We start from the raw sequence: 25,597 nt of genomic DNA on the forward strand, positions 1-25,597 counted from the left end.
AACGTACCATGCCAGGGGCTGTGCTATGATATTATGTGCTATCCTAAAAGCTGGTCCAGGACACAATGTACTATCTCATAACCTGGGTTGGTATACTGCGAGGCCCTAAAACTGGGGCCTGTTGTGTTGTAGTCGGATTGACGGTCAATTCCGTGGCCTAAAGAGTGGTTCCTGAGCTAATCTGGCCAGAGCAACTCAAGATACGGCACATCGATCGCGGGGTGTTTCTACATGCAGGACCTTCTGGTCAATCCTAAAATAGCCTTTCCGTTCAAGGCTTGATTCTTGGGCTGCTGTTATATGACGAGTATTGAAGTAAGTACTCATACCCTTGTACACTATCTGAGCGTGGTGTAGGAGACTAGATAATCTGTTAAGATGGCCACCTTCTGGGAGAAGAGATCTACTTTTGTCAGAATTGGGTTGGCGGTCCCCGCCTGTTTCGTCCCTGGCCATTCCTGGCGACAGGCCAGAATTAGGTCCCTAGAAAAGCGTTCCGCCGAAAACGTCGAAGGATCCTCGTCTCGGAAATTTCGCCGATAAAGTCTGCACGAGAAAAGCGAAGAATCTCCAGCAAGGAAATTTCGACAGCGAGGAAATTTCGACGGCGGAGTTTTGCCGAGGGTATCGAGAAAACCTTACCAGCAAATTTTCGCCTACGGGGTCTACTCTAGGGTAATGAAGAATCCTTAGTTCGGAGCTTCCGCTGACAGCGTCTGCTCCAGGTTTTCGGGCAATCCTTTTTAGGGAATAATCGCTAGTGAGGTCTGCTCGAACCTTTCGTAAAACCCCTCGCAAGGAGATATCGCCGATGAGGTTCATACGCGGATATCGAAAAGACCTAGCTTAAGATATTTCGTCACCAGAGCCTGTCCTTAATTTTCAATATGGCCCTCCTGCCAAAAAGTCTACCTATTTAATATAACCCGCTACTGTCACGGTGCCTCTTGAATCTAGAGTTAATCCACACCATAGTTGTACATGATTTCTTTCATCTATAGAGTTCCTACAAAGGGAGCCTTAGGAAACGCCTGAGGCATCAGGGACGCTAACCTTTCGTGCAACCTCAAGCTGTCTGCTTTGCGCTGCGGCCTATTATAACGAAATGGTAAGTATCTAGGTTGAGCTCTAAACCTTGGCATGTTGAGGAAGGGAAATGGGAAAGCTCATCTGCGCCAGCCTACGACATGCGCTCGTACAAACGGACTGGCGTAGGTCGCGGGCTGTACTGTATGCACCAGGGCGCCCTATGAGCCACCGCATCTGTGCTGGTAGTTAGGACGCCCAGGCATGTTTGCGCCAGTTTATATGCACTAGCACATGTGTGCTAGTGCATACGTGCCAGAGCATAGGGGCTAACACCAGAGCCCCAGCGCACCTGTACCTGGATACAGGGGCTGGGTTAGATTAAACGCTGGTGCCTTATTTCTGGCGTGCAGCTACACGATATACGCCAGCCAAGGGTTAAATATTAATAATATGTCCCACTGGCGCAATTCTACCAGTGTAATATTCCTATTCTTTTTTATTTTATTTTGTTTGTGTCCCAGGTTGAATAACGTGGCCTGCGTCGCCTTGTTGGGAATTAAAGCCTGTAGTTGTCCTGTGCCCCTATGGCAAGGTTTGTCACAGCTGCGCTTTGTTTCAAGGTGCACAACAGCATAGGACAACAAGAGGCTAAGAACGGCTTCCATGCCGTGCACAAAGCAGAGCGAGGAGCCAAAACCAGTCCTTTTTACAAAGATGACCTATATATAGCGCCCCGATGGTGTGTACTTAGCTATGAACCCGATTATGGCATTTTCTCATGTTGTCGAAATGCACTCCTCTGGCGGGGCGTGCATCTACCCTAAAACAAGAAGCAGATCACTGGCCAGCATCATCGCAGGGGAGCCAAAAACAGCTTCCTAAATACACAAAACTCGAAAGCAAAATTATCATCCCTGCGGTTGCTGGAAATGGACCAGAGAAGGATTGCTATATGTATCCTGTCCCTAGCTGATTGTTCTATCAACTTTCTCTCGTCGCGATAACAATGGCGGTCATTGAGAACATGCGCGTGAGAAAGAGAGACCGGAGTAATGAGAACTTCAAGAAAAAATGGAGCACACTCAAGAATAACGGCCTCAATATCCACCAGGTTTATGACGCCGAAGTATATGTCTGTATACGTCGCAAGGGCGAAAAGTATGAGTTTAAGTCTACTGACAAAGCGTTACCGCTGTCTGACGAGGAAAAAGTCAGTCTCACTGACACAATATGCTTACTGTGACTAATAAAGTGTGACAGAATGAAAGCTTCCCTTTGCCTGTGCTAGCGACAGCCGCGGATGTTGCACGCCAAAGGAACAGTCAAAGGTCAGTGAAGGGACGGGAGCAGCGGCAGGAATGTAGCCCAGAATGGCTGGTGCTAATAGGGAACCCATTATCAGAGCCTAGAGGAGGCTCTGAGGCGGAGTCTGGAGAGGAATAACGCAATAAATTATACTTGATCTTAGATGCGATGATGCCCGGCAATCTAAGCAGTGAATGTTTCATCTATGGGTCACCAAGAGCTGGCGACTTTTGTCGCTACAATGCCTGGGAGTACCTAGATAAATTTAGCAGTCTCTATTTGATTCGCCATCTGGAGCGGTTAATTCCACAATTTTAGCGTGTCTGCTGTAGGCCTACACAGGTAGTCGCTCGGTGTTGGCGAAGGCGTGACATGCACGCCTGAAAAACCACAAAAGGGGCGGGATGTTCGACAGTTCAACATCAAAGAGCAAGTAGATAAGCAGGGCAAATGCGCTAGCATGAGGTGTCACTATGCAGTTGTTTATAATTTATTGCAAGAGTCTGTGAGCGTTTAGGGAGTGCCTCAGTAAGGATAGCTGATAACGAACTGTTTCAAGCAACGCAAAAGAGCGTTGCCTCGCTCTTGGGTCCTGTCCAGAGTCATGCCTGAATGTGGAGAAGGGGGGATCTCCATGTAAAGCTTGGCCTTGAAATGGCGAGTATCGGGCAAGGATCAAGTATGCCCCGCCCAACACAGGAGAACGTTTACGTCATCGACACCTGAGGACATAAACGAAAATCTTGGTAAAACATTCACATTCTACTACAAACAAGAGCTGTATCCTCTGTTGGTGAGCTTATGTTCCAAGAAACAGAGCCCTTGATTCTGTTTTCTTAATTAATGTCTTGTTCCTGGGTACAAATTGATGTTGTTTACGTATTTGGTGACTCATTATGTTCCTGGGAATAATTCGATGCTGTTACATGTTTCACAAGACCTTGGGCTGTTCCCAGGACCAAGACATTGCTGTTTACTTGTTTGACAACCCTTGTATTGTTCCTGGAAACGAATTGATGCTGTTTACATGTTTGGTGGCTCCCAGGAACAAGTAGTAACTACTTTCAGTGTTGCGTAGCTCCCAGGAACAAGTAGTAACTACTTTCAGTGTTGCGTAGCTCCCAGGAACAAGTAGTAACTACTTTCAGTGTTGCTTAACATTCCTGGGAACAAATCGATACTGTTTACACAATTAGTGCATCTGTTGTTCCCAGGAAGAAAGTAATGCTGTTTACGTGTTTGATGAACTATGTTCCTGGGAGCAAGTCAATGCCGTTTTTTGTTTCTCGTTTAAGGATCTCTCGATGCCAGGTACAAGGAAGGTGGCATTGCGACTTGGGGTCATAGCGTTATGCCAAAAACCTTACATCTACTCGCTAGCTCTTATTAGGGGAGATCATACCCCCAAGCTTGCGGCGGTTATTAGACCAATGTCGTTGTCCTCTGTTGTGGTGGCTTCATCAGACATCTAGAAACTGGCTTTGCTCTCCTGTTTCTTGTATCATGCTCTTAGGTTAGCGGAAAGACAATTGCGCAAGTGATCAAAGTGGCCGCGTCATTTCGAGTGTACCTAATTATAGAAAATTCTTTGACGATTGATTGGACAGCCTAGGCGCCTTTATTATGTCGGAGCGGATGAAACGGGATTAGACCATTTTTCTGCCTTAGGCCTAGACTTGGCACCTCATCGAAAAGGCTACTTTTCTCTTTACCGATGTTTAGCCCGGGATTTCCTTTCTAATGCGCATTCCTCCACATAAACTTGAGCGGCTCCAGAGCAACCCCATCAGTCGCGGTTGGAAGCCACTAGCCTCAGCCTCAGCCTCAGCCTCAGCCTTAGCAACGTGACTATCCGCACCCCCACAAGCAAAGACGCGCCGCGAGCGGAATCATCGTGCCACGTCTTTCATCTTGACTCCATCTCCTTACCACCGCACTCCTTCCTCGATCCGCCAAAGCATAGCATAACTAAGACGGCGATCTCTATGAACTACTGAAATCGCACCGATAGCCCGTCGTCCCACTAGCCGAGACAATTTTCCCAAGACAATTATCTATGCGTTCAAGGTGGAATACGATGCTATCTCTCTGGTTGACTGGGCCGAAACACGCAGTAGCATGAAACGATGGCATTTATCAGCGCCTACTTCCCCATAAGCCTAGCAACATATTATAAATTTATTACTCTTGGAACTCGTGAAATTGAATGTGCTGGCGTGGTAGCGACTTCGTTCCCCACTTCACCGTTGAAGCCCCTCAAACCCCCAATCTGGCAATGCCACGGTTATACAGTCCCTCCCAGTCCGTCCCCCCACCCTCATAAAAAGCCACCGGGTAATCTACGGCTTTAGTGCCCACCATAAGTGATTGAAGGTTGGATGTCGGTGAAATGTGCGGGGGGTTCAGCGTGGTAAAAAGGCATAGAATTTCGACCTCCGGTCATCATTCAAGTGTAGGTAGCACATGCCAAATAGAGAGCGCTAATCCACGAGCAAGCTGACGTTCTAGACCCCATGAGTGCCGGTACCTATAGCGACGACCCTCTGGAGCAAGCAGGCAACCTCGCAGGCTGGCTTGTTGGGCTGGGCGACAACGATTGGGCGTCGTATCAAGGCAGCACCGTAGAGCAGTGCAAACACCCAGGTCGAAGGGAGAGGATCATTGGCTTGATAAAGGCCAGCAGAATCGAGGTGAGCTCTGAACTTGAGTATCGAGTGCGCGATCGTTCATATTGCTGATGAGTCGCTCTGGTAGACGACTGGAAAGATAGCCTTTGTCTTTCGGTGTCGCGGCCCATTCGTCGGTACCCTCGAGCCCACGCCACGCGAAACGTTCCCCGGCAACATCATACTCATCTCTCAACGAGGACCATCCGCCTTCTACTTCAACGGTATCTTGACCAGACCGGGAGACAAACAGGAGATCGATGGGCCTGCCCGCATTGAGGTCGGCGCTGAAGAAGTGGTGTTTTTCTTGGCAACATTCACAAAGAAGGTGTAGAGAAGTCGATCGAGTCCAGTTCAATACCGTAATATCCGAAGGGATCGCTGTTACTGTCTAGAAGCATGTCTGCCGTGTCCAAGTCAGCTCGAATACTTCCTAACCCTTGAAAGCCTGCCGGGGGTGGAGAGGAGGGGACACCAAAAGGGTCTTACCATCACCGGAACAAGAACCTGCAGGATCTATCCTCTTGCTAAAGGTCTGGCAACTGCCCGTTCCTCCGGCTCCATGCGAGTATGATGGCGAAGAGTCACCAACGGTTGCCGGTTCGTTGGGATTCTCACGCCTGGCCGTCGGTGAAGTTTGGGGTAGCACATGCTGGCAAGCCATGTCAGTGGCGTGCTGCGTCAAGGGCCTCCTTGCTCGTCTCTTGCACGGCTGCTCGTCCTCCTCTATCGTGGTGGCGGCTCGTTCTCCGTCTCGATTCCTGGGTTTGCGGGGGGCAGGTCCGATACGGCATCTCTTCGTTTGTGGGCGTTCCTTTGATGTGAAGACGACCTGGACGATGCAGAAGAAATCACTGTGTGGCCTCACGCAGAACAGATGCGCGACCAATTCCCTCTTGTGGTTTGGCGGCAACCCCTCAAGTAAGGCCATGACTTGGACATTGTCAGATATCGCAACGGCACATGCTGCCAGCGCGAATGTGCCGCCGTAGGCAAAGAACTTGTCCTTCACCTTCCCAAACTCTTCCAGGTTCGCAGGGCAGTTCATGAGGTGGAAAGCAGTGACAGCAGGTTGTCCCCCGACTTCTAATAGATGAAGCGCCATGGTGTCGGAGGATTGCTTACCATCTAGAGAGACACTACCGATGGCACTGTGAACAGCATCGACAAGCTGCGTCCCGCCGTAGCGCCAGACCTGGGCCTCCCATAGTGTCTCTTGAATGGTGCCTCGTTTGCATGAATAGACGACTGCGGACAGGCGATCCGGTGTTCTCGATCGCGCGCCTTCGAGAGAGACGCGGAATTTCTCCTGAAGCTGAAGGAGAGTAAAGTCTGAAGGAGAGAGCTTTACCAAACCCAGGGCCTTGATCAGTGCCGTGCGGAGAGCATCGGGCTGTTCTCTCGAGGCTGCTCTGATGTCAAGCTGAGTGCCTTCAACAGTGACTGTGAGAACAGCAGAACAGCTACTAGAGGATTGGGCTTGGGTAGCCATGATGAGTACGAAAAGTGAAAGAGTGAGCTCGAGTCCGACCGGGAGGCAAATCTTGTTCCTCGACAGGATTCAGGGGGGTTGAATCTCGCCATTTGACGGGATTCAAGGGGGCCAAATCCTGTCAAGTCACAGGATTCCGGGGGGTTAAATCCTGTCAACTGGCAAGATTCAGGGGGATCAAATCCTGTCACTTGACAGGATTCTTGGTGGGGTCTGAGCAGGGATCTAACACGGCTCACTTCCGCGAAGTGGAGTGGGACCAGGTTTACATGGTGGGTAGTATGCATGTAAGCTGCTCATTGTAAGCCGACCGCACTCAGAGACAACGGTAGGAGCCTCATTCGGCATATAGGGAAATCAGATGACGCGGTCCATCATTCAGCCGTAATGATGAGCAAGAGGTACTTGAGAAAGAGCTTAAAGGTTGCATCAGGCAGTCTGTTGCCTCATCAGCTATCTTTGGCGCAGTTCGCCTTGATTCGCCCTGACATTTCTTTGGCCAAATTGTCCCTTCCAACACCATCCTTCAGTGCTCCATAGCTTGCACCAATGTCAGCAGCCGCCGAGGTTGAAGTTGACGATTATGAGAACGAATCGAGGTACGGCGATGAGTTTTCAGTGGTGACCGCCTCCATAGACAGCTATATACTTAGGTACGAGCAGAAACACGGGCGAACCTACCACAGCTACCACCAAGGGTCATATAACTACCCAAACGACGGGCAGGTGCAAGATCGCCTCGACCTGGTTCACCACGCCTTCAGACTCGTGCTTCAGGATAAGCTTTTTCTCGCACCCATAAACCTGGACAGCTCTGATCTTAGAGTCCTCGATATTGGTACCGGCACCGGCCTATGGGCCATTGAATTTGCAGACGAGAACCCTCAGGCAACTGTCGTCGGCGTTGATCTCAGTCCTATCCAGCCTGGGTGGGTGCCACCCAATGTTCAATTCTACGTTGACGATGTTGAGGAAGACTGGGACGAGCCTAAGCATTACGACTACATCCACTGTCGCTACATGGCCGGCGCTCGTACGCCGACTTTACGATCACCTAAATCCTGGTGGGTGGGTGGAGTTTCAGGAAACTATCAACACGCTTTACTCAGACGACGGAACTCTGGAGCCGAACAATGCTCTCGTGGGGTTGATGGATAACCTCAAAAAAGTCCACGACAAGATCGGCCGCACGCTAGATCCTGCTCCTGAGTTCAAGAACTGGGTATGGGAGGCTGGCTTCCACAACATTACGGAGCAAAGGTTCAAGTTTCCTGTAGGCCTGTGGCCCAAGGACAGGAGATTGAAAGAGATCGGGGCTTGCTTGAGCATGAACTTCACCAGCGGCGTTGATGCCTTCACAGCGAAGCCTTTCAGAGATCATTTAGGTTGGTCACAGAAGGAGGTGGAGGTTGTGAAAGCGGAGGTTCGGAAGGCAGCTAAACGCAGGGAGGTTCATGCCATGTTCCATCTTGTTGTTGTGACAGCGCAGAAGCCAGGATCATAGCGAGTGAAGCTGGCATTCATGGCCACAGCCAGCCAAGGTAAAATGGCCTCCTCAAATAGTTTGTTGATGGGGTTGAGTCAGTGATGAGCTGTAATTCGGGCCCCTAAGGTCGCAAATTGCCGTTGAATTCTTTACGTCGACCCTCAGCTTTGTGATGTACGAACCAGACAAAGGCGTAGCCCAACAACTGAAGCGGGGTGCCTTGACGATGGGCTGCCTGGGTGTCGTAGTGAGCAATCGCCCTTAACAACTCCTCCATACTCTGACGGGGTTCTTCAACCAATGAGTAACCTGCCTTGTTGTTCTGTACCGATACCACGTCACTTGAGCGAGGCAGCGGCATGAATATAGCTGCAGGGATTGCATCTGCAGTCTTTGTATCTTTACGGTATCCTTGTTTCCACCAGCAACTCAAGAAAAAGACAACTGGCGGTGACTGAAGGCACTGCAATGTTAGCTGGAAAGGCAGCGGCTTCGACAGGGTTTAAATTGTGACTTTTCGGGTGGCTGCATGGACCTTTGAATGTGACAATGTTGGTTTTGATGTGACAGCCTGGTTGAATAGCACGCGGGCCTTGTCATCTGGCTTGGTATAACAGGGCTGGCACCCACCTCCATGAACGTGAGGACCAAGTATTCTATATTAGCGAAAAGCCAACCTTTCCAAACCTGTCTTATATCACAATGGTGAGCTACCCTGAGGCCGTGACATCATAAGCACAATTACTTAGTAAGGTTAAGGAAGACGCTTTGTTCTCGACCTCAGACAGTTTGATCCGAGACGATATGATCAACGGACAGTTCCAGGGCTTTTTAGCCCTCTCTAGGGAGGATCGCCTCAGTTTAAGCGAGAAGATGTTGATGGAAGAGAAGAGAAGACTGCGAGAGACAGAGAAGGAGAGATGGCTGCAGGAGGAAGAGAAGGAGAGGAGGCTACAAGAGGAAGAGAAGAGAAAGCCCGCGTTTCTAGTAGAAACAAATGATCTGCGATGCAAGCGATGTACTGCCACAAGAAACAATAGTGTGGCACAAAGCTTTGCTGAGGTTGCATATTACGGCTCATGTCTTGTTGAGCTCGTCAACTTGGAAATGAAGTGTCTGCCAGATTCACGCCAAGCGAGACTCTAACAATTAAACAAGCCAATATAGTATGCTTAGCGCCTATTATCCCCCTTTCTCTCTAGAATATTCAAAGCGATAACAATCACCGTCATTTCTTTCATCGCAGAAACACCTACTTGCCTGCTTCACCAGTATCGTCCTGTTTACTTTTCTCAGCATGTGCTGCAAAGCCGGAAGTTAGATATTATATCAAACTTTGACTGGGAATAATTAAACCCTAACCCGCTTCGTTGCCAAACCATGGATTGCCGCGGGTGTAGCGATGGAGTGGAGAAGAATGAGGCTCAGCAGGACCCCGATGTGGAGAGCCAGTAATGGTTGGTGATTGATAAATCTGTGGATTGGGCCTTGGAGGGATAATCAGTCTAGCCCTACCGGTACAAGGCATGTCCCAGTTTGGGCAGCAGGCCGTACCTGAACGTCCTACTGTTGGTACAGATGGACGAGTACCAAAGATGACCAATAGCTTAGGCGATCGAGGGTGGAGCAGCCCTAAGGGGAGCCATTCCCCTAGCTTATCTGCTTGACTGCGCGAAGATGGGACTGGTCCGTCATTACCAGGGTCCGGGACTAAAGTGTGATGCGGACCGAAAATCGAATACCTGTTGTAAGCAAGGAGTAGACCAGTAAGAACCGACCATTTAAGAAGTCCTAATAGAGGAAGATTGTGGGACCGGTAGTGATGACGTACCTGTTAGGATGGATTGGTAGGTGAAAATTTTTGGAACGGTTGGAATGGTATACTGGTAGTATAGAATTAGTACACGGACCTCTACATCCTGGTCGTAGTGCATGACAGTATGAGTCGACCAGTCGGGTAGTTAGTTAAGACTAGTATAGAGGATGTACTAGTTAACCTTAATTTGTGGACTAGTCTGAGGAAATGGATCATTCCGATGCGACTGGTATAAAATTTGTACCGCTCCATCTCGGGCTGTACAAGGGGTAGACTGGTTGGAACCAGGGGGAGTACTGTTATGGTTACCCTGGAGACAGGCACAGGTCCTGCCATCAAAGCGATAACACAAGATCGGCATGTTCAATGCCGGCACAAGTCCGTATCGGTCTATCTCCTCATGCCAGCCCACTTACGTAGCCCTGCCGGCACGCCACCCTGTGCTGACCACTGACGCCCACTCGTGCCGGCAACCATCCGTGCCGGCAGCAACTCTGGCCAGTTAGCCAGCATTAATCTGCTGGCCAGAACCCGTATCGGCCAGCTATTGTGTCTGTCTATCTTCTCATGCTGACCCACCTATATATTTCGTGATAACACGCTACCTCTTGCCAGCCCCTGGTGCCTATCGTGCTGGCAGCCATCCGTGTCAGCCGAAACTCTGGCCGATCCATCTTATGCTAGCCCTCCACCTCGGCGGTTGGCTTAAGATGAAATTGAAAGTATACGTAAAACCTGGTTGGCCACTCATGTTTTTCACACCTGGCGGCCGAACAATTCGCAAGCACGAGATTCTGGACCACGAGACATTCTGCATAGCTTCAAGTGATTCATATGTTGACCTGTTCTGCTGGCCGGAAAAGCTATGAAAGATAGTCTTACAATAAGTTATTTGACGCAAATCAATCCCAAGTTTTCAATTAGCCTCTATAAAATAGAAATTCTTAACCAACAGATATCAGACAAGCGTAGAATATAACTATCGTCAACAATATCTCCCCCATGCTAGATTCAATAGGACCAATTCTACGGTTTAGGTGTAGACTAATTCATGATTGTCCACTTCACATTTCGTCTGCGATTACTTACCAGACGGGCCGTTAAACATTCTTCCCGTTAGATTTCTGGAGCATACAAGTTAAAATCAATAAAAGGTCTAAAATTTGGCGATATATGTACTATAATATACAATACTCGTGATCGTGGTATAGCCATACACACAATTGATCTGTTGTAGGGATGAGATAAGACCATCAAATTGCTCGGCGCAGTGACAGTGCAATGTCCCCTAAGCCTGCGGGGCTCGTGGCTTCAAGGACGTCAAAGTCTTCACCGTCATCGCTCAAATACTGCAATTCTCTTCCTGCACTCAGACACTCCACCATGGCAAAAGAGACCGCGTCAAACATACACATAAGAATTTCAATTATCAGATGCCAACCATTGGTTCCATCAATTAGGTTTATTGTTTCAAGATGAATTTCCCGAAGTGTTGTACGATGACGGAGGATGAAAAGGCTTAAGTCCGAGCCGGTGCAGTCGATCGAACCGAGGTCAAGCTTTTCTAGATTAGGAATATAGAGAGTTGACCAAAGTGTCGCAAATTCCTTACAACTTTCACGATCAAATCGAAGCTGAGGCTGAAAGTGGAGCTGAAGGTCTACAAGTTGAGGAAATAAGCCCATGAAATGAACAAATTCAGACACCCAACCTGTCGATATGTCCTTAGTTAGGTCAATGAGAATGCGGAGATCTCTAAGGCTTTCAAGGCCAGGTCGTTCAGAGATAGCAGAAGGGAGCCCCGCGAACATTTCGTGCATGACGGGAGTAGACCCCCCCATCAATAGCTTAGGACAAGTGAAGTCAAGAATCTCGATATCCAATCCGCTGCTTACTACAGCAGCCAAGACAACGTGAAAGATATCACAAACAGACCCTAAACCCTTGCTTGATTGATTTATAAACGCTGTCGGGGACCAGATATTCAAGCCGCAATCCAGATTTCTCATATCGGAAGGCTGGTCGCTTTGATAAATGTTAATACGTTTGCAACTAGTAAGGCGTCTTAGAATCTGCGCCAGAGCCTCGATGTCTCGTCCCCCAAGGAGCAGCTGTTTTAGATCCTCGAGTTCCCTCTGGAGATCTATGGCTTGCATGTACCAGTCAAAAGGCGACGCAGTATGTTGAATGTCCCCGAAGGATAGATGTTGATAGGTGCAAATATTCAACGTTCGGATAGAACTAGCAAGGTGGTGACATTTGGATACGTTGGAGAGGCACTGAAGACTTTGACGTTCAAGTGTAACATTGCCCTTCTGGAAGAGCTTCGGGCCGACGATATGAATCGTCCTCGCGTTTGCCTCCCTGCATGCTTGTCGGAGACGTAAAAGATCGCTTGGTGGGAGCTCGGCAAAGATGAGCTCAGTGATCTCTGCCGGGAGACGCAATAGAGTTGTCATGGCGTATCGTCAAGTTTGAAGAGGGAACAGAGGCCTTCAACACGAGGTTTGAGTCCAAGCCAATTATAGTCTGCAGCTTACAACATCGGTGGATGTTAGGCTCAAAGGCAGTCTCAATTAGCTGAGTGGAGACGGTACTGAAAGCTGCTCCCTGGTCATGCAGGGGTTCATAAACAAACCCCTGCGCAAAGCCAGAGGTGGGTTCGGCTTTTGAACAACCCCACTCGTTTGAAAAACGTCTCTCCTCTGTTCTGTTTCGTCATCCCTGGTTCCCCGCATCTACAATACCTGTGAAGTGAGGGGTTAGCTTACATACAGCAGATTGCTAATTCCACTATCAACCATGGATAATTGCTGAGCGCCCTGCTGTTAGTCAATACGAATTTACCCGTGATGAGTCTGAGATTTGACAATATTAAAAACATAGTTTCAATTTGCCGGTGTTGTCGAGCCGGATGGTCGTTGTCCCATCCGCATGAACTCAATCGACCTCAAGAATGTCAGAAGAATGTGAAAAGATAATAGCAAGGCATCCGACCGATCCGTACTTCGATCTCAACGATACATGCTTAAACGACTCTCAGCATAGTGAACAATGCCTGATTGGTATGCAGGAATGGTCCCAGCCTTATATCAAGGTTGAAGCAGAGGAGGCAGAGCAGCGTCGTAAGCGGCTTCTGTTCCTGTCTCATCTGAAGGAGTGTGCCCGAGACCCAGCAAGAGCCAATGGGCTGTATACACTAGAAGGTTTAGCGCAAGAGAGCTGCATCTACGACATCAAATATGTATAGCGTCTTATTTCATCCTTTCCCCTTCGAAAAATTATATTCTGACTTCCTTAGGGGTTCAAGCCAAGTTGCAATGCCTCTTCCATATCAAAAGTTCCAGGGAACAGCTTGGATGAGAGGCATACGCTTCATTTTAGGATGGCAGACCGACCGAATGCATATAGAATTGCCGTTCAGAGGCTCATGTGCTTGGTTTGGGATTGCCTCCATTTGGCTCAACCTAGTACTCTGGAGGGGTGTAGGGGGAGATTGGGGGACTGCTTTTGCATTCGCGCAAATTGTTGCAGCATCGGTTGCGATCGTTGTTACCTATGTCCGGTCGTAGATGGTTTGAAAGTAGCTGCTGGCCACAGATCAAGTCAGCGAAGTGGACGAAGTAGTTCTTAATGATTTCGATTAGGGGATTACTAATACTGTAACCTTTCCGTGCTACAAGGGAAGAACTCAAAGCTGCTTACTGTATTGATTACCTTGGTCACGCCTCTGCTACTCCTCGCTCCATAATCCATTCTCATTATCCCCTCGCAGCACCCATAAGCTTCCCTCTACTAGTAGTAGACCTAGGCTGATTCGCTTACGTCCTTATCTTGCTACTAGTAGCCAAATAGTAATGCCATCTGCTTTATTACGTGACACGTCTGCTACTAGCAGCCAGCCAATGTGCTGACCCACGTAAGCCGTTATCTTAATTCCTAAAAAGGGTTGCAGGGTAATGGGTAATCTGGTTCTGCTACTAGCAGATGGAAGTTTATAAGGATAATCAAATATTCCTGTAGTTATAAAATTTTCATTACACCCAGAGGCTTCCTTCTACTAGTAGAAGAATGCTTACGGGATAACCATTAGTCTTACATGACCCAAGAGCTACTAGTAGCGAATATAAGCCTGGTATTGACTCCCTTGTAACCCTACGGAGATAATCAATCTGGCCCTTCTACGAGTAGATAAAAGTTTATGGGAATAATCAAGGATGCCTATTAATCTCGCTACTAGTAGCCAAAAAGTAATTCTTCTTGCTTCATTACGCCTCCGCTACTGGATAATCGGTAATCTAACGCTGCTGCTAGCAGAAGAAAGCTTATGAGGGTAAGCAAATACTCTTCCTTACCTTGTTGACTTCCTGCTGCTAGGACTGTACTGTACGGTACAATATCTACTTTACGATCTCTTACTTCATACCACCTCTGTCTGCTACTGCATGTACTAGCAGCGAGTCAATATGCTGACTAAGGATAGAAACGTTTCAAGAAGGCAAACTGAGTGTTGACTACTGTACCGTACTTTATGAGCCTTTGCTCAGGTGCTACAGTATTGGGCCACGGAGTCGAGACATACTTTCTTGCAAACCCATAGAACTATAAAGTTTCCGACCAATCCCTTTTCTACCTCTTCCTTCCTCCTTCACCTTGCCTGCTGTTGTTTTCAAGAACCTTTCTATCATGGCTTTGTGCTGTGCCAGCTAGATGATCGCAATCAGACTGATCAAGTTCAATCCATCCAAAATTGCAACCAGTTGTGCCGCAGTCGTTGACAGTGCAATGGCCTCCTCTAAGCTCTACCCACGGGTTCTTAGTCGAGCGAACTTTGTGTGTGCTGAAGCCCTTGGGATGCAGAACAGCTGCTAGAGCGTCAAGTCGCGTGTTGTCAAGGTCAATAACCCAGATGCAGGCATCTAGTCTCCCAAGAGTACTTCCTTCACTACAGCACCGGCAACTAAGAAGTCCATCATTCTAACATATGCAATGCCGAGCCTTCTGGTAACAATCTCAGGGGGGGTGACCCCCACAACGAGGAGAGCAGAGTCCGCTTCTATCTCGTCTAAACCATCGCTGCGGCTGATCCAGTCTAGAGCAGACGAGAATTCTGTCTCTGCTCTTGGCCCGTTTTCGTTTGTGGTGAGAACAAGCTGGCTGCTATCATTTAGAGTAGCCTGTGGCTTAAGGACCTGATGTGACTTATTCCGGATTAAAGACCAGGGCATTTTTGGTCGGTCCCTTGGGTTGAGGCGCAGAAGGCGAATGTACCGAGTCCCTTCTGGGAGGTTACACTTACCGTCTCGCTGATCATCAACCACCATTCCTATATGGAAGCTGATTGAGCCCCGAGCGGTGGAGAAATTAGGGTTGCGCCACACCTCCAATGATGGATACCTTCCTTGACGCCGACACCATTTCGTAATATCAATGTCCAAGGCCAGTCCGGATAATTTAAGCACTCGTACGGTTGCCATATCGGCAACAGAGCTTAAAGGGGAACTTCTATCGCTATTGTCCAACGTTGGCATGCTCATAAATGAGTAGAACTGCCCATTTAGTCCTTGATACCATGCCTTGGGGCGAGGAAGCTTGAGGTACTTCGCATAGCTTCGGCGATGACTCCAGGAGAGGAATGGATCGTAGTCGACTCCTCCAGGATGGCTGAGCCAGGTCCAGTGAGGCCATCGACGGAGAGTTGATGAAGGAGAATTCAAGTCGCGCATTAGAGTAGGATTCATGGATGAGTGCCTCCAGAGCAGCGCTCCAAGGAAGTTCACATCGCCGATCGGCATAGCATGGATAAACTCGACTTGGTATAGTTTGGACAATCGAGCTTGTAAGCCCTCAAACGCCCGGAAGCGGTCGCTAGGGAAAGTGAGGTTGCGATGAGAGTAAAGACTGGCACAGGTCTGGTATGATTGCTGCAAACTGTGTCGTGGGGTCGCTGTTGGTAGTGGGAGACAATACTCCGCCCATTCATCAAGAGATTCGAGATCAGCATCAAGGTCGTATGCCTTAGTATGGGGTTGGGCCCAACTTTCTTTCGTCGTCATCTCGCCGCAAATGAAAAAGACCTGTTGCTTGCCAAAAAACAATGTTCTTCTGGAAAGCAAATGCTCCTGCATCGTCCAAGCTCGTGTTTCCCAGGGAGATCCTTCCATGAGCAGCCTGAGGCTCATTAATGGGCTAGCTATTTTTAAGCCTCCAGGTAACTGTTCGAGATATTGGTCGACATTTCTTGGGGATTTGTAGCTGGACCCTGGCAATCCTCCCTCGACGCCTGACTCGAGCGAAACTATGGTACAGATACTGCTGGAGTAAATCTGATCCATCTGCGAGATTTGCTGTGCTTTAATGCCAGGTTCATCTTGAGGAATGCACAAAGCGTCAATCCAGATGTATCGCTCTCCTAGACGCTTTGTGAAACCGATAGCGTCCTCAAAAGTTTGAGGAAGGTTTCCTTCGAGAAGAGCAATTGGCTGTCTATCCATTAGACATACGTTGTCGCTCACATGATACGACTCGGATACCAGCGCTTTTTCCTTAAAGGTGCGTGAGGCCGCCTCTCCCCAGACATAGGAGAGAGTGACGAAGGGTACGCAATGCAGCGTTTGCACAATTAAGCGGGACTTGACATCGATCAACCTTAGACATGACCGTGAAAGCCCATGCAAGCCGCGACTCGAGATTGATTGCTGCTCGTTACAAGATTGGTGTCTCTCTCGGCACGTTTCCAACCACGCTTTGATTCGCTGGTAATCTGCGTACTTGGGGTGAACGAATTGAATTCCGCCAAAGGAGATGTGACGATCGACATTCTGACCATTGATTCGTGTTCGGATCCAGCCCAATTCCCACTCCTGCGGCAGCCAGAGTTCAATCTGAAGTTTTTCTTCGGTTGATTTCGAATCCCTGGTCATCGATTGTCCATCCTGGAGGGTGTGGATGACCGACTGGCAAGTGGCAGCGCAGCAGTTCTTGTTTCCGTCACGAATGACCCTCCACAAAAATCGGCAGAAAGGACAAGTACTCCTAAGGGTGAGATCCGTCGTGGAGTCGAACCGGAGGACTTTGCGGGGATGAGGGGGTTGGGCACCGGATCCAAATGGCTTAAATAGGTCTAGTACGTTTGCAGCCTGGCAGTCGCTGCAGAGGCGGGTACCGACAGCTTGCTCAGCCAGGGCATGCTCCAGTGCATCGTATTCACGTCGATAATCAACATCTAGACTCATGTTACGGGACATTTCGCGGCCAAATCCGGTTCGTAAGGTCGACTGGGAAGTTTGCATGGAGAATTTATGATCGAAAGGGAATGAGGATTTTTGTAGACGGGATAAGGTAGCGGAAACAACAAGAAGGGTGGAAGCAGACAGCGCTTCCCCTACTAATGGGGTGCTACATCCCTACTAACTTCCCTGGAAGGGAGTGGCCGCGCTTCAACCGGGCTGATTACTGGTTAGCCAAGCGCCCACAAATCCTCCCTCGATTCCACACGCCAGTTAATTTTAGAACACTGATAGAGCTATGCGTGGTTGTCATAGGTAGATGGCAATAAGATAAACAGGCCCAGTTTCTTCAGATATCCTTCTCCTCTTTCTGCATCTCACGTATCTATTTCTAGTCAAGATGCGCATCCCTTCCGAGCGCTGTCTTTACTCGAAACAGACCCAGTGCTCCAGCTCCAGTTATACTTACACCCTCTAATAATACCTTAAAGTTGATCTTACCAGACAAACAGGTCTCAATAATGGTCTCCGGCTCAATCCCTCTAAATATTACCTCCGATTTGGCCGTAGTTATACTGCCACTGAGGTCTTTTGACTTAAGTATACTATCCTTCTGTATTCCAAGTTGCCTCTTAATACAATTTAAGAATATCTCTATATTGTACTGGTATATATAAGGCGTATTTAGTATTGCTTTGATCTGATAATGCATAAATATACTGCCTGTCTTGGTACTTACTAGGTGGACGATAAGAGCAGAATAGCCGAGAAATTGCGTACCATGAGCACTGCGCCTCAAAGCAGAGATGCAGAATATAGTAAAACAAGCCTCCGGAGTAATCTTCCGTGATAAAAAAGGCACCCATCAGTTTGCAGGCCTCGAAAGTAGGATTCAGCGATCGACCATTTCGTAAGGTCCTGACAGCCGAGAGCTCGTGGTCTCCACGGAGTGGATGGCGGTGGAAACACCTGGCTTTTTGTCGCACTGGATGTGCTTAAAATGGATTGAAGGTCGGGTCATTCAGAATGAGCAGCAGTAGTGAGTTGATTGGTTCTATCTTCTGTGTGGGGTATTCCATCCCACAGGTTTTATTTTAAATCACCCAGCTTGATTACTAAGGGCTGTTCTTGAGGCTCGTTGAGACCATGCCCGGCCTGCGACACTTTTCTTTGCTTAAGAGGTGAAGGCACCTTGCGTACATTCCGATGTTTGATTTGTGGGAGCGAAGGATAACCCGGGAGAATATCCCGGGCGCCTAATTATGGAGACTGAGGATGGTGGGACATCCCCAAAGTATGGTTTCATCTCGCGAAGTTAACATCGCTTACTTGCCGCGCGCTTAGACAAGATATTGTTTAGATACATTCTCCCGTTTGGGGACCGTTTATGACCTATATTAAGGGCTGTATTTTTAAGAAATTTGGTCACTGCTCTGTTCTCAGACACAAACCTCCTGCTTTTTTCTAATTCTTTGGACTTTTCAGCAATTATTGCTGTTTGTGAGTCTGATTTACTTTTGGTCAAAGCTTGTGGCTAATGGCTTTTAGCGAGATCTCGTTCAAGGATACGTCGGCTAGTTCTGGAGCCAAAGGGTGGTGCAGTATATGCAATCACGCCAACGTAATCGCCGATTGTGACTTACTTCCCCACAACTGGTGACTCCACATCCAGGTTATGCATGGCTAACTCCGAACTCATGCCAGGAACGGACCGAGCCAAGACCTTTAGCTTTTCTAAGTGGACCCTCTTTTCTGCGGCATCAATCTCTTTCCCTGACTCTCCAACCCGCGTCATGTATTCTGCAGCCTGGATGAGTTCTGCAGGGTACCTGCCGTAAATTTCGGCTGCAAGTTCATCCAAAGTCTTGTTGGACACGTTCAAATCTCGACTTGTGAGGCGTGAATTAATTATAATTTGATTTTTCTTTTTGTTCGGGGCGGCTACCTACATAATCCGCTCTGCTTTTGCAGTGTGAGTAATAATGAGAAGTGGTGCATTCCTTGCGAGACTCGCCCGCCACCTGTGAATACTCCGACGCCAAAATGCCTGACGTCGAGCGACGGTCCTTCCTTGAGCCGAACTGAGAGCGCTGACAAACATGTCCATCGCGATGCTGTCAGCCCTCTTTCCGAGGACGACCCTGCCACTTCGACGGTCGGATTTTATCCGGCTTTGTAAAGAATTCACCGTACCAATTGAACCGAGGCGAGTCTCGAAAGCGCCACATCTGTGTTCTCAGATTCTTCTGCCAAGTCCTGAAGTACAAGGCTGATGCGCGGGTCATTGGATGCCATACTGGACGGCAATGTGGACTTTTGTAGCATGGCCACCCAAACATCGTAGATTGACTCTAAGTTTTCTATGAAAAGATTCCTCATGTTGTTTGAAATCAGGCCCTCTGCAAGCACTGTAATCGAAGGCTTTGATTGGCTCTCGTGTGATGTACTGGCACTTCATCGCAGGCATGAGATATCTTAGTATTTCCGTGCCTCATGCCTTAACGTGCTCTAGATGATGCATATAGAATGCAATCCATCTCGATACTCAAGACATGGTAATTGCGGCTCTCTCGCGCTACTCGCTAGGATCCTTTCCTTCACCTTCTCACTCCAGGCATAGGCAAGGCCGATACGGCGAAAGGTTCCCGTCTCTCCTTCAACCATCTTGAACAGCAGTATGTACATACCTCTTCCATCCCCAGTTTTCGACCTAGCACACATAGAGAACAACAATCCTTTGGTGTTTTCTTCCTTAAAGTCTTCCTGGAGAATATCAAGCATCACTCGCGGCTCAGTGTTGCCCGGCGATGCCTCCTCCAGGACATTGACCCTTTCATTATCTAACATCATGTCCCAATGGTAGCCTCCGCCCGGCGTAGAGCTTTTGCGTGCTAAAGTTGTCTTCTTGAGGACTCCACGAAGGCGTAGCCAACCACCACGAATTGCAGCAGTCTTATCGCTTGTCCAGTAATCAAGGTGGTAGTCTTCAACCGTAATCAACGAATCTTGAATTCGTGGCTCGCCGGGAGTGATCGGGCCATCAATTGAAGCCCAAGACCAACTGGGAGCACGATATTCTCTAGGTCGCGTCCAACGTCCGGGCTGATGATTGCCCTGTACCATCCACAGCAGTTCGCCTTCTAGATACCGACGCCACATACCAGCGACGTAATCGTCCTGCACGATCTCGGCCACCCTTTTGGCAATACCGGAACACGCAATGAGCTTATCGCTGGGAACTGTGAGCGCAGAAGCTGTATACAGTTCCACAATGCGAAGCCACAGCAAATGAGGAGCGGAATTACCGTCAGCCTCGCGGTACTTGTACCGGCCCACTCGACCAGTATAGTCGGATGAATCCATCTGTTTAAATCTCGCGTCCGAGGATGTCGAGAGGGCAAGCGGCAGACCATCAGGATAGACTTCCGCAGCGTCTTTCTCGCAGCACTCCCAGATGAGTTGTCGCCTGCTAAAGTGAAGGATGCGAGGGGCTAGGAAGCGCTCCTGAAGAACCCAACCTCTTTTGTTCACAAGGGCGTTTGAGACCTCCGATTTCCAGAACCTATAATCTGAAAGGACAAAACTCTCTGTGATCTTTGCGCTGCCCTCCCCACACAGGGTCAGCTCTACCACTTGGGGGTTAAGCAAACGGGGATCTCTGCTGTTGAAAATCGACTGAGAACAATTGGGGGTGTCGGCCGCCGAGATGTTGCAAAATGAATTTGAGTACACATTCTTCATAAGCGAAGCCTCATGCTGCCAATCTCCAATGTTATCCTTGCCCTGGAAGATGCAGAGGGAATCAATCCAAATATATCCTACGCCCAAATGGCGACAGATAGAAACGGCATCCCGGAAGAGTTGGGGTAGGGTAGATAAGGGAAGGCCTTCGAGCAGCTGTGGATATGTTTCTTTCGTTAATATTATATGGTCAACAGGTCCCCAGCGATGAGTGAGTGTCATGTATTGTCCAACAGGAGTTGTTTGATCCGTCTCCAGCAAGCGGACTATTGATGCCTCAGGGAGGTCGAAGGAGAGCAGGCGTGTCGGGTACCATGGCTTCTCGCCGACGGGCGTTTTGCATCGTTCATGATGCGCGGTACATTCTCTGACCCAATCCTTGGCCAAAGATAATGTCTCTGGGGATTGTGTGCTTTGGGCGAGGCTCTGACGTGCGAGGTTTGTATTTGCACCTACGGTGTCATTAGCTTTGGAGTCAATTCTAGGAGAGGTGCGCAGCCACTGACACTCGACGGGTTCAAGAAGAAAGCTCGCTCTGAAGCAGGTTGTGATGGCAGGCTTGTTGTATGCAACCTGTAGAAGGTAGCAGCCAGGGTGACCATAAGACTTCCCATCATCCAGAGAAGTACTTGTGAGATAGTGTTGAACTGATTCAATGGCGCAATATGCACCTGATGGCTCTACTCCTTCGCCCACAGTGCTAGAGAGAAGCACATGCTCTTGGGCACTCAGGGCCTCCCAGAAACGATTGCAGATATAACATCCCGCGTCAATAGCTTGCTCCAGACTCTGGTACGTCTGGTGATGTGCTAAAGAGTGACATGCCTGGGCAGTGGTCAGGCAAGCTTCCGTCTGGAGGCAACCCTTGCACTTTGAACAGAGCATTATTGAGGTGATGTGAGGTAGTTTCCTTCTTGATGCGCTAGGTTGAGGGCTGCTAAGATGGCGGGGAGAGGAAACAAGAGAAGGAAAAATTGAAATGAAGTGAAAATGGTTATTGCTTTTTTCGTATTCCGTGCTAATTGTCTCTTTATCTCGTTGGGAGCTTTCGCACTCAATAAGCATATGGTGGTGGAGGCGCTGTCTGCAAATATTGATTGGCTCATGAAGCGCTTTCTCCGTGACTGGGCGCTAAAGGCACACCTGCTGCAGCCCAATCACAGCTCTGCGCCTTGCAACACGTACGATTATGCCCAGCCGTCTTGCGGTTTCGCCGTCTCGCCGGGGTCTACCCCATACTGTTAGCGCTTAATCTGGTATTCTGATTTGCTCAGCCGGCCTTAAATGCTGGAAAATGGGCAGAAGTGGGAACAGGTTACCCGTTGGTGTAGGGTGTGATCCGCGCCAACTTCGAGGCTCCACCTTGAAGTTGGTCACAAAAATGCGGGGCATCTACAGAGGCAGCCGTCAAAAGTCTTGGGGCCCAATAGGCACACGGGTACCCGTGGGAATTATGTAAGCGTGGATGGTCAACGGGGGCCCAATAGGTGCGCACCTGGGTGCGTATGGAAGTTTTTTTACGTTTTCTGTAATAACCTAATAATTTATTTATATTAAATTATAGAAAAATTTCTATTATACCTATTATATTATATTTATAAATATAATTTACTTTTATTACTCTCTATTAAAAGCTTAAATAGTTATAAGCTATTTAAACTTACACTTAGTTATTATTTATTAAATTGGCACACCTGGTGCGCCAATACTCTTATTCTAGTTTAAATAATTAGGATAAAATTTAAAAAATAGAATAATACAAAATATAAAATAACTAGCATATTTATTATATTAATATATATCCTATATAAAGTTTTTATAATTTAATATAAATAAATTATTAGGTTATTACAGAAAACGTAAAAAAACTTCCATGCGCACCCAGGTGCGCACCTATTGGCCCCCTGGTCAACGCGAACACGTCGCGTGCCTGCTTCAAGCTCCTCCTCAGTCCCTGCGCTACTTTTGGAAATCTATATATTACATGGTACCATATTACAATATGGAGCCAATTGGAGCGGCCGCTCGATTTCCAGATGATTATCTCCCTCCTGAATGCGAGTACACATCCCGAGATGCCTTATTTAAGGCGATCAATAGCTGGGCAGCACCACGGGGCTATGCCTTTGTTACTGGAAGATCCCATAAAGAGAAGACTGGGAGGGTTACGGTTACATTCACTTGTGACCGAGCCTGTCGCCCTCCAGATGCATCAATAGAACGGAGACGGAAGACAAGCACCCGAGGCACTAACTGCCAGTTCTCCGTACTTGCAAAGCAAAGCCTTGATAAGGCTATATGGACTTTAAGGCATCGTCCAGATAGCCGATTCGCTATTCATAACCATGAGCCAAGCTGGCACCAGTCTGCTTATCTAATGCATCGCATACTGTCCGATATAGATAGAACAACAATCAGTAGCCTCATAAATGCTGGGATAGCGCTAAAGGATATCAGAACTTATATCCGCCAGAACTTAAATACCATTACAACCCAGCAAGATATGTATAATCGTATCGCAGATAGTAAGCGAGAGCTCTGTGAGGGCCAGAGCACTATACACGCTTTTGCTAACCAGCTGGATAAGGAAGGGTTCTGGAACCGGATGCAGCTTGATTTATATGACCGAGTTATAGCAGTATTATTCGCCTATCTAGAGTCATTAGTATACCTTAAGGCTTATCCAGACCTGCTCTTCTTGGATTGCATATATAAGACGAATAAATATGGAATGCCGCTCCTCGATATAATTGTGGTTAATGCTTGCTAGCGATCCTTCTGTATCGCCTTTGCATTCTTGAGCGGCGAGAATGAGGAGGATTATACTTGGGCCTTGGACCGGCTTCGATTAATGTACGAACTTTGCGGTGTAACCCTCCTGTCTGTGATCCTCACAGACCGGTGCCTGGCTTGTATGAATGCTGTGGCTCGCTGCTTTCTAGCTGCAATCTCACTTTTATGCCTTTGGCATGCTAATAAGGCGGTCCTCCGCTACTGCCAGCCAACCTTTATACGCCATGTTCAGGGGTTAGGAGCCTATCGGGAGGGTCTTAACGATTGGAATGAGTTTTTTAATTGCTGGCATTCGATCATAAGATCAATAGATGAAGAAACCTTTGATTAGCGCGTAAAAGAGCTCGAGGAGCGCTACCTACCGCGATATCTCGACGAAGTTGGGTATATTAAGACTAATTGGCTCGATCTCTATAAGGAAAAGCTTATTAAGGCTTGGGTTGATCAGTACCCTCATTTTGGTAATGTAGTTACCTCGCGGGTCGAAGGTATTCATGGGCTCCTGAAGAGCCACCTGAAGAAGTCTACGTTAGATCTTTTTAAGGCTTGGAGGGCTATAAAGCATGTATTGCTTAATCAACTGGCTGAGCTATAATCTAACCAAGCCAAGCAGCAATTGCGTATGCCGATTGAGCTCTCTGGGGTTTTGTATAGTGCTATATGTGGCTGGGTATCCTATGAGGCTTTACGTAAGGTTGAAGAGCAATGGAAACTGCTCTTGAAAGAAGACCTACCTACCTGTACCGGCACATTCTCTCGATCTTACGGTCTCCCTTGTGCCCATATACTCAAGGCGCTACAAGAGCAGGATCAACCCCTTTATCTAGAACACTTCTATAGACATTAGCATCTTAGTCGCACTAGGAGTCCTCAACTACTGCTTGAGCCTTATTAATCTATTGATCGAATAGCTAATAATTCAGCCAATCTACAATTAAGCATTCGGCGGGAGCCTAGTGCTTTCGAGGCAGTTAAGGCAGCAATACAACCAAGGGCGCAGCCTAAATGCAGTATGTGCCACGCGATAGGTTATAGAATAACCTTAAAGTCATGCCCTCTGCAGCACGCAGAGCTTTTATAATAAGCAGAAATAGAAGCACCGACAGCAACAGAAACGTTAGCAGCGATAGCTGCTCCCCTAGCAACAGCTGATACTTCAACAACAGCACCGTTATCGGCAACAGCAAAGGGGCCGGCAGCAGTAGAGTTACCAGTAGCAGCAGTAGCGCGGGCACTTCAGTATGATGACCTACAAGCTATCTACTAGAGATATACTGCAGTAAGAAAAGCTTGGTATAAGGCGCAGCCGCCCGGCAGTATCAAGACTAACCAACAGTATCGGAAGGCGATAGGCCTACCTTTACGGTATAGTAAAGCCGACTACAACTGGTGCCTCAACTGGAAGCAAATGACTAAGTGCTGTAAGACGCCAATAGGCTCTAGGGAATGGACTAAAGAAGAGATAATGGCCTATCTTGACTGGGATAAGTCAGAGAACGACCGTCTTGATGCCTAAGTAGCCGATGAGATAGTAGTATAACCTTTTTCGGGCAGACGAGGGCCAGGAGAGATTTAGAGAGTATGTGAGAAGGATATTGAGGAGCAGCAAGCATTGTATTTAGCCCTATAGCTAATTCTCGTTGTAGTTGTGTTGTAAAGTAGTGTTATTTATCTACGCTTACATAATGCCCACGGGTACCCGTGAAATTTTGGAGCCACGGGTACCCGTGTGCCTATTGGGCCCCAAAAGTCTTGTCCTGATGACATAAGCAAGCCGGGCTTACAACCAATCAGAAGCTAGCAGGGTACTTCGGTACATCAATGCAGATCTTCTGACCCCTAAAGTCCCTATAAGTTACGCGATATTACCAGGTACTCAATCACTGTAATTGAGATTGGCCACTATATTATAGTAGTAAGCCTGCTAAATTGGAAAAGCTCTTTGTATCTTGAGGTACCGATAGGGGCCGTGGCTACTAGTGCGTTTAGCTTCTGGACAAAACTTTTGACGGCTGCCTCTGTAATTATGCCCCAAAACAT

At 48.1% G+C, this 25,597-nt stretch overlaps 8 protein-coding genes across 8 annotated transcripts; 4 read left to right on the plus strand and 4 right to left on the minus strand.

Annotated features, from left to right (window-relative positions):
* Positions 1-2,035: 2,035 nt before the first annotated feature.
* On the plus strand, positions 2,036-2,472 carry BKA55DRAFT_545396 (uncharacterized protein; the record flags this gene model as incomplete). The annotated part of the gene is made up of 2 exons (XM_046190813.1): positions 2,036-2,239; positions 2,290-2,472. The coding sequence occupies 2 exons, from the start codon at positions 2,036-2,038 to the stop codon at positions 2,470-2,472; spliced, it is 387 nt and encodes a 128-aa protein (XP_046042891.1).
* A 2,090-nt stretch (positions 2,473-4,562) lies between these two features.
* On the minus strand, positions 4,563-6,492 carry BKA55DRAFT_715737 (uncharacterized protein; the record flags this gene model as incomplete). The annotated part of the gene is made up of 2 exons (XM_046200891.1): positions 4,563-5,306; positions 5,490-6,492. 2 exons carry the CDS (start codon positions 6,490-6,492, stop codon positions 4,993-4,995), a joined length of 1,317 nt encoding a protein of 438 aa, XP_046042892.1. The 3' UTR covers positions 4,563-4,992.
* Positions 6,493-7,041: 549 nt separating this feature from the next.
* On the plus strand, positions 7,042-7,996 carry BKA55DRAFT_696640 (S-adenosyl-L-methionine-dependent methyltransferase; the record flags this gene model as incomplete). Its single annotated transcript, XM_046200290.1, has 2 exons — positions 7,042-7,525; positions 7,602-7,996. 2 exons carry the CDS (start codon positions 7,042-7,044, stop codon positions 7,994-7,996), a joined length of 879 nt encoding a protein of 292 aa, XP_046042893.1.
* A 3,051-nt stretch (positions 7,997-11,047) lies between these two features.
* BKA55DRAFT_526173 (uncharacterized protein) lies at positions 11,048-12,253 on the minus strand (the record flags this gene model as incomplete). Its single annotated transcript, XM_046188812.1, has 1 exon — positions 11,048-12,253. The coding sequence occupies one exon, from the start codon at positions 12,251-12,253 to the stop codon at positions 11,048-11,050; it is 1,206 nt and encodes a 401-aa protein (XP_046042894.1).
* A 193-nt stretch (positions 12,254-12,446) lies between these two features.
* On the plus strand, positions 12,447-13,522 carry BKA55DRAFT_207475 (uncharacterized protein). Its single transcript, XM_046185137.1, has 3 exons — positions 12,447-12,621; positions 12,681-13,038; positions 13,105-13,522. The coding sequence occupies exons 2-3, from the start codon at positions 12,751-12,753 to the stop codon at positions 13,426-13,428; spliced, it is 612 nt and encodes a 203-aa protein (XP_046042895.1). The 5' UTR covers positions 12,447-12,621; positions 12,681-12,750; the 3' UTR covers positions 13,429-13,522.
* A 2,061-nt stretch (positions 13,523-15,583) lies between these two features.
* On the minus strand, positions 15,584-16,390 carry BKA55DRAFT_470475 (heterokaryon incompatibility protein-domain-containing protein; the record flags this gene model as incomplete). Its single annotated transcript, XM_046186138.1, has 2 exons — positions 15,584-15,741; positions 15,835-16,390. Coding segments are annotated over 2 exons (714 nt in total), but the record flags the coding sequence as incomplete, so codon positions are not given.
* A 2,072-nt stretch (positions 16,391-18,462) lies between these two features.
* On the minus strand, positions 18,463-21,649 carry BKA55DRAFT_545402 (heterokaryon incompatibility protein-domain-containing protein; the record flags this gene model as incomplete). The annotated part of the gene is made up of 6 exons (XM_046190814.1): positions 18,463-18,493; positions 18,667-18,968; positions 19,217-19,383; positions 19,711-20,277; positions 20,329-21,216; positions 21,271-21,649. 6 exons carry the CDS (start codon positions 21,647-21,649, stop codon positions 18,463-18,465), a joined length of 2,334 nt encoding a protein of 777 aa, XP_046042897.1.
* Positions 21,650-21,744: 95 nt separating this feature from the next.
* BKA55DRAFT_583402 (uncharacterized protein) lies at positions 21,745-22,079 on the plus strand. The gene has a single exon (XM_046194209.1). It carries the CDS (start codon positions 21,755-21,757, stop codon positions 22,007-22,009), a length of 255 nt encoding a protein of 84 aa, XP_046042898.1. The 5' UTR covers positions 21,745-21,754; the 3' UTR covers positions 22,010-22,079.
* Positions 22,080-25,597: the final 3,518 nt, after the last annotated feature.

Source organism: Fusarium redolens, assembly GCF_020744475.1.
Source record: "Fusarium redolens strain MPI-CAGE-AT-0023 chromosome Unknown BKA55scaffold_23, whole genome shotgun sequence".
Classification (NCBI taxonomy): Eukaryota; Fungi; Ascomycota; class Sordariomycetes; order Hypocreales; family Nectriaceae; genus Fusarium; species Fusarium redolens.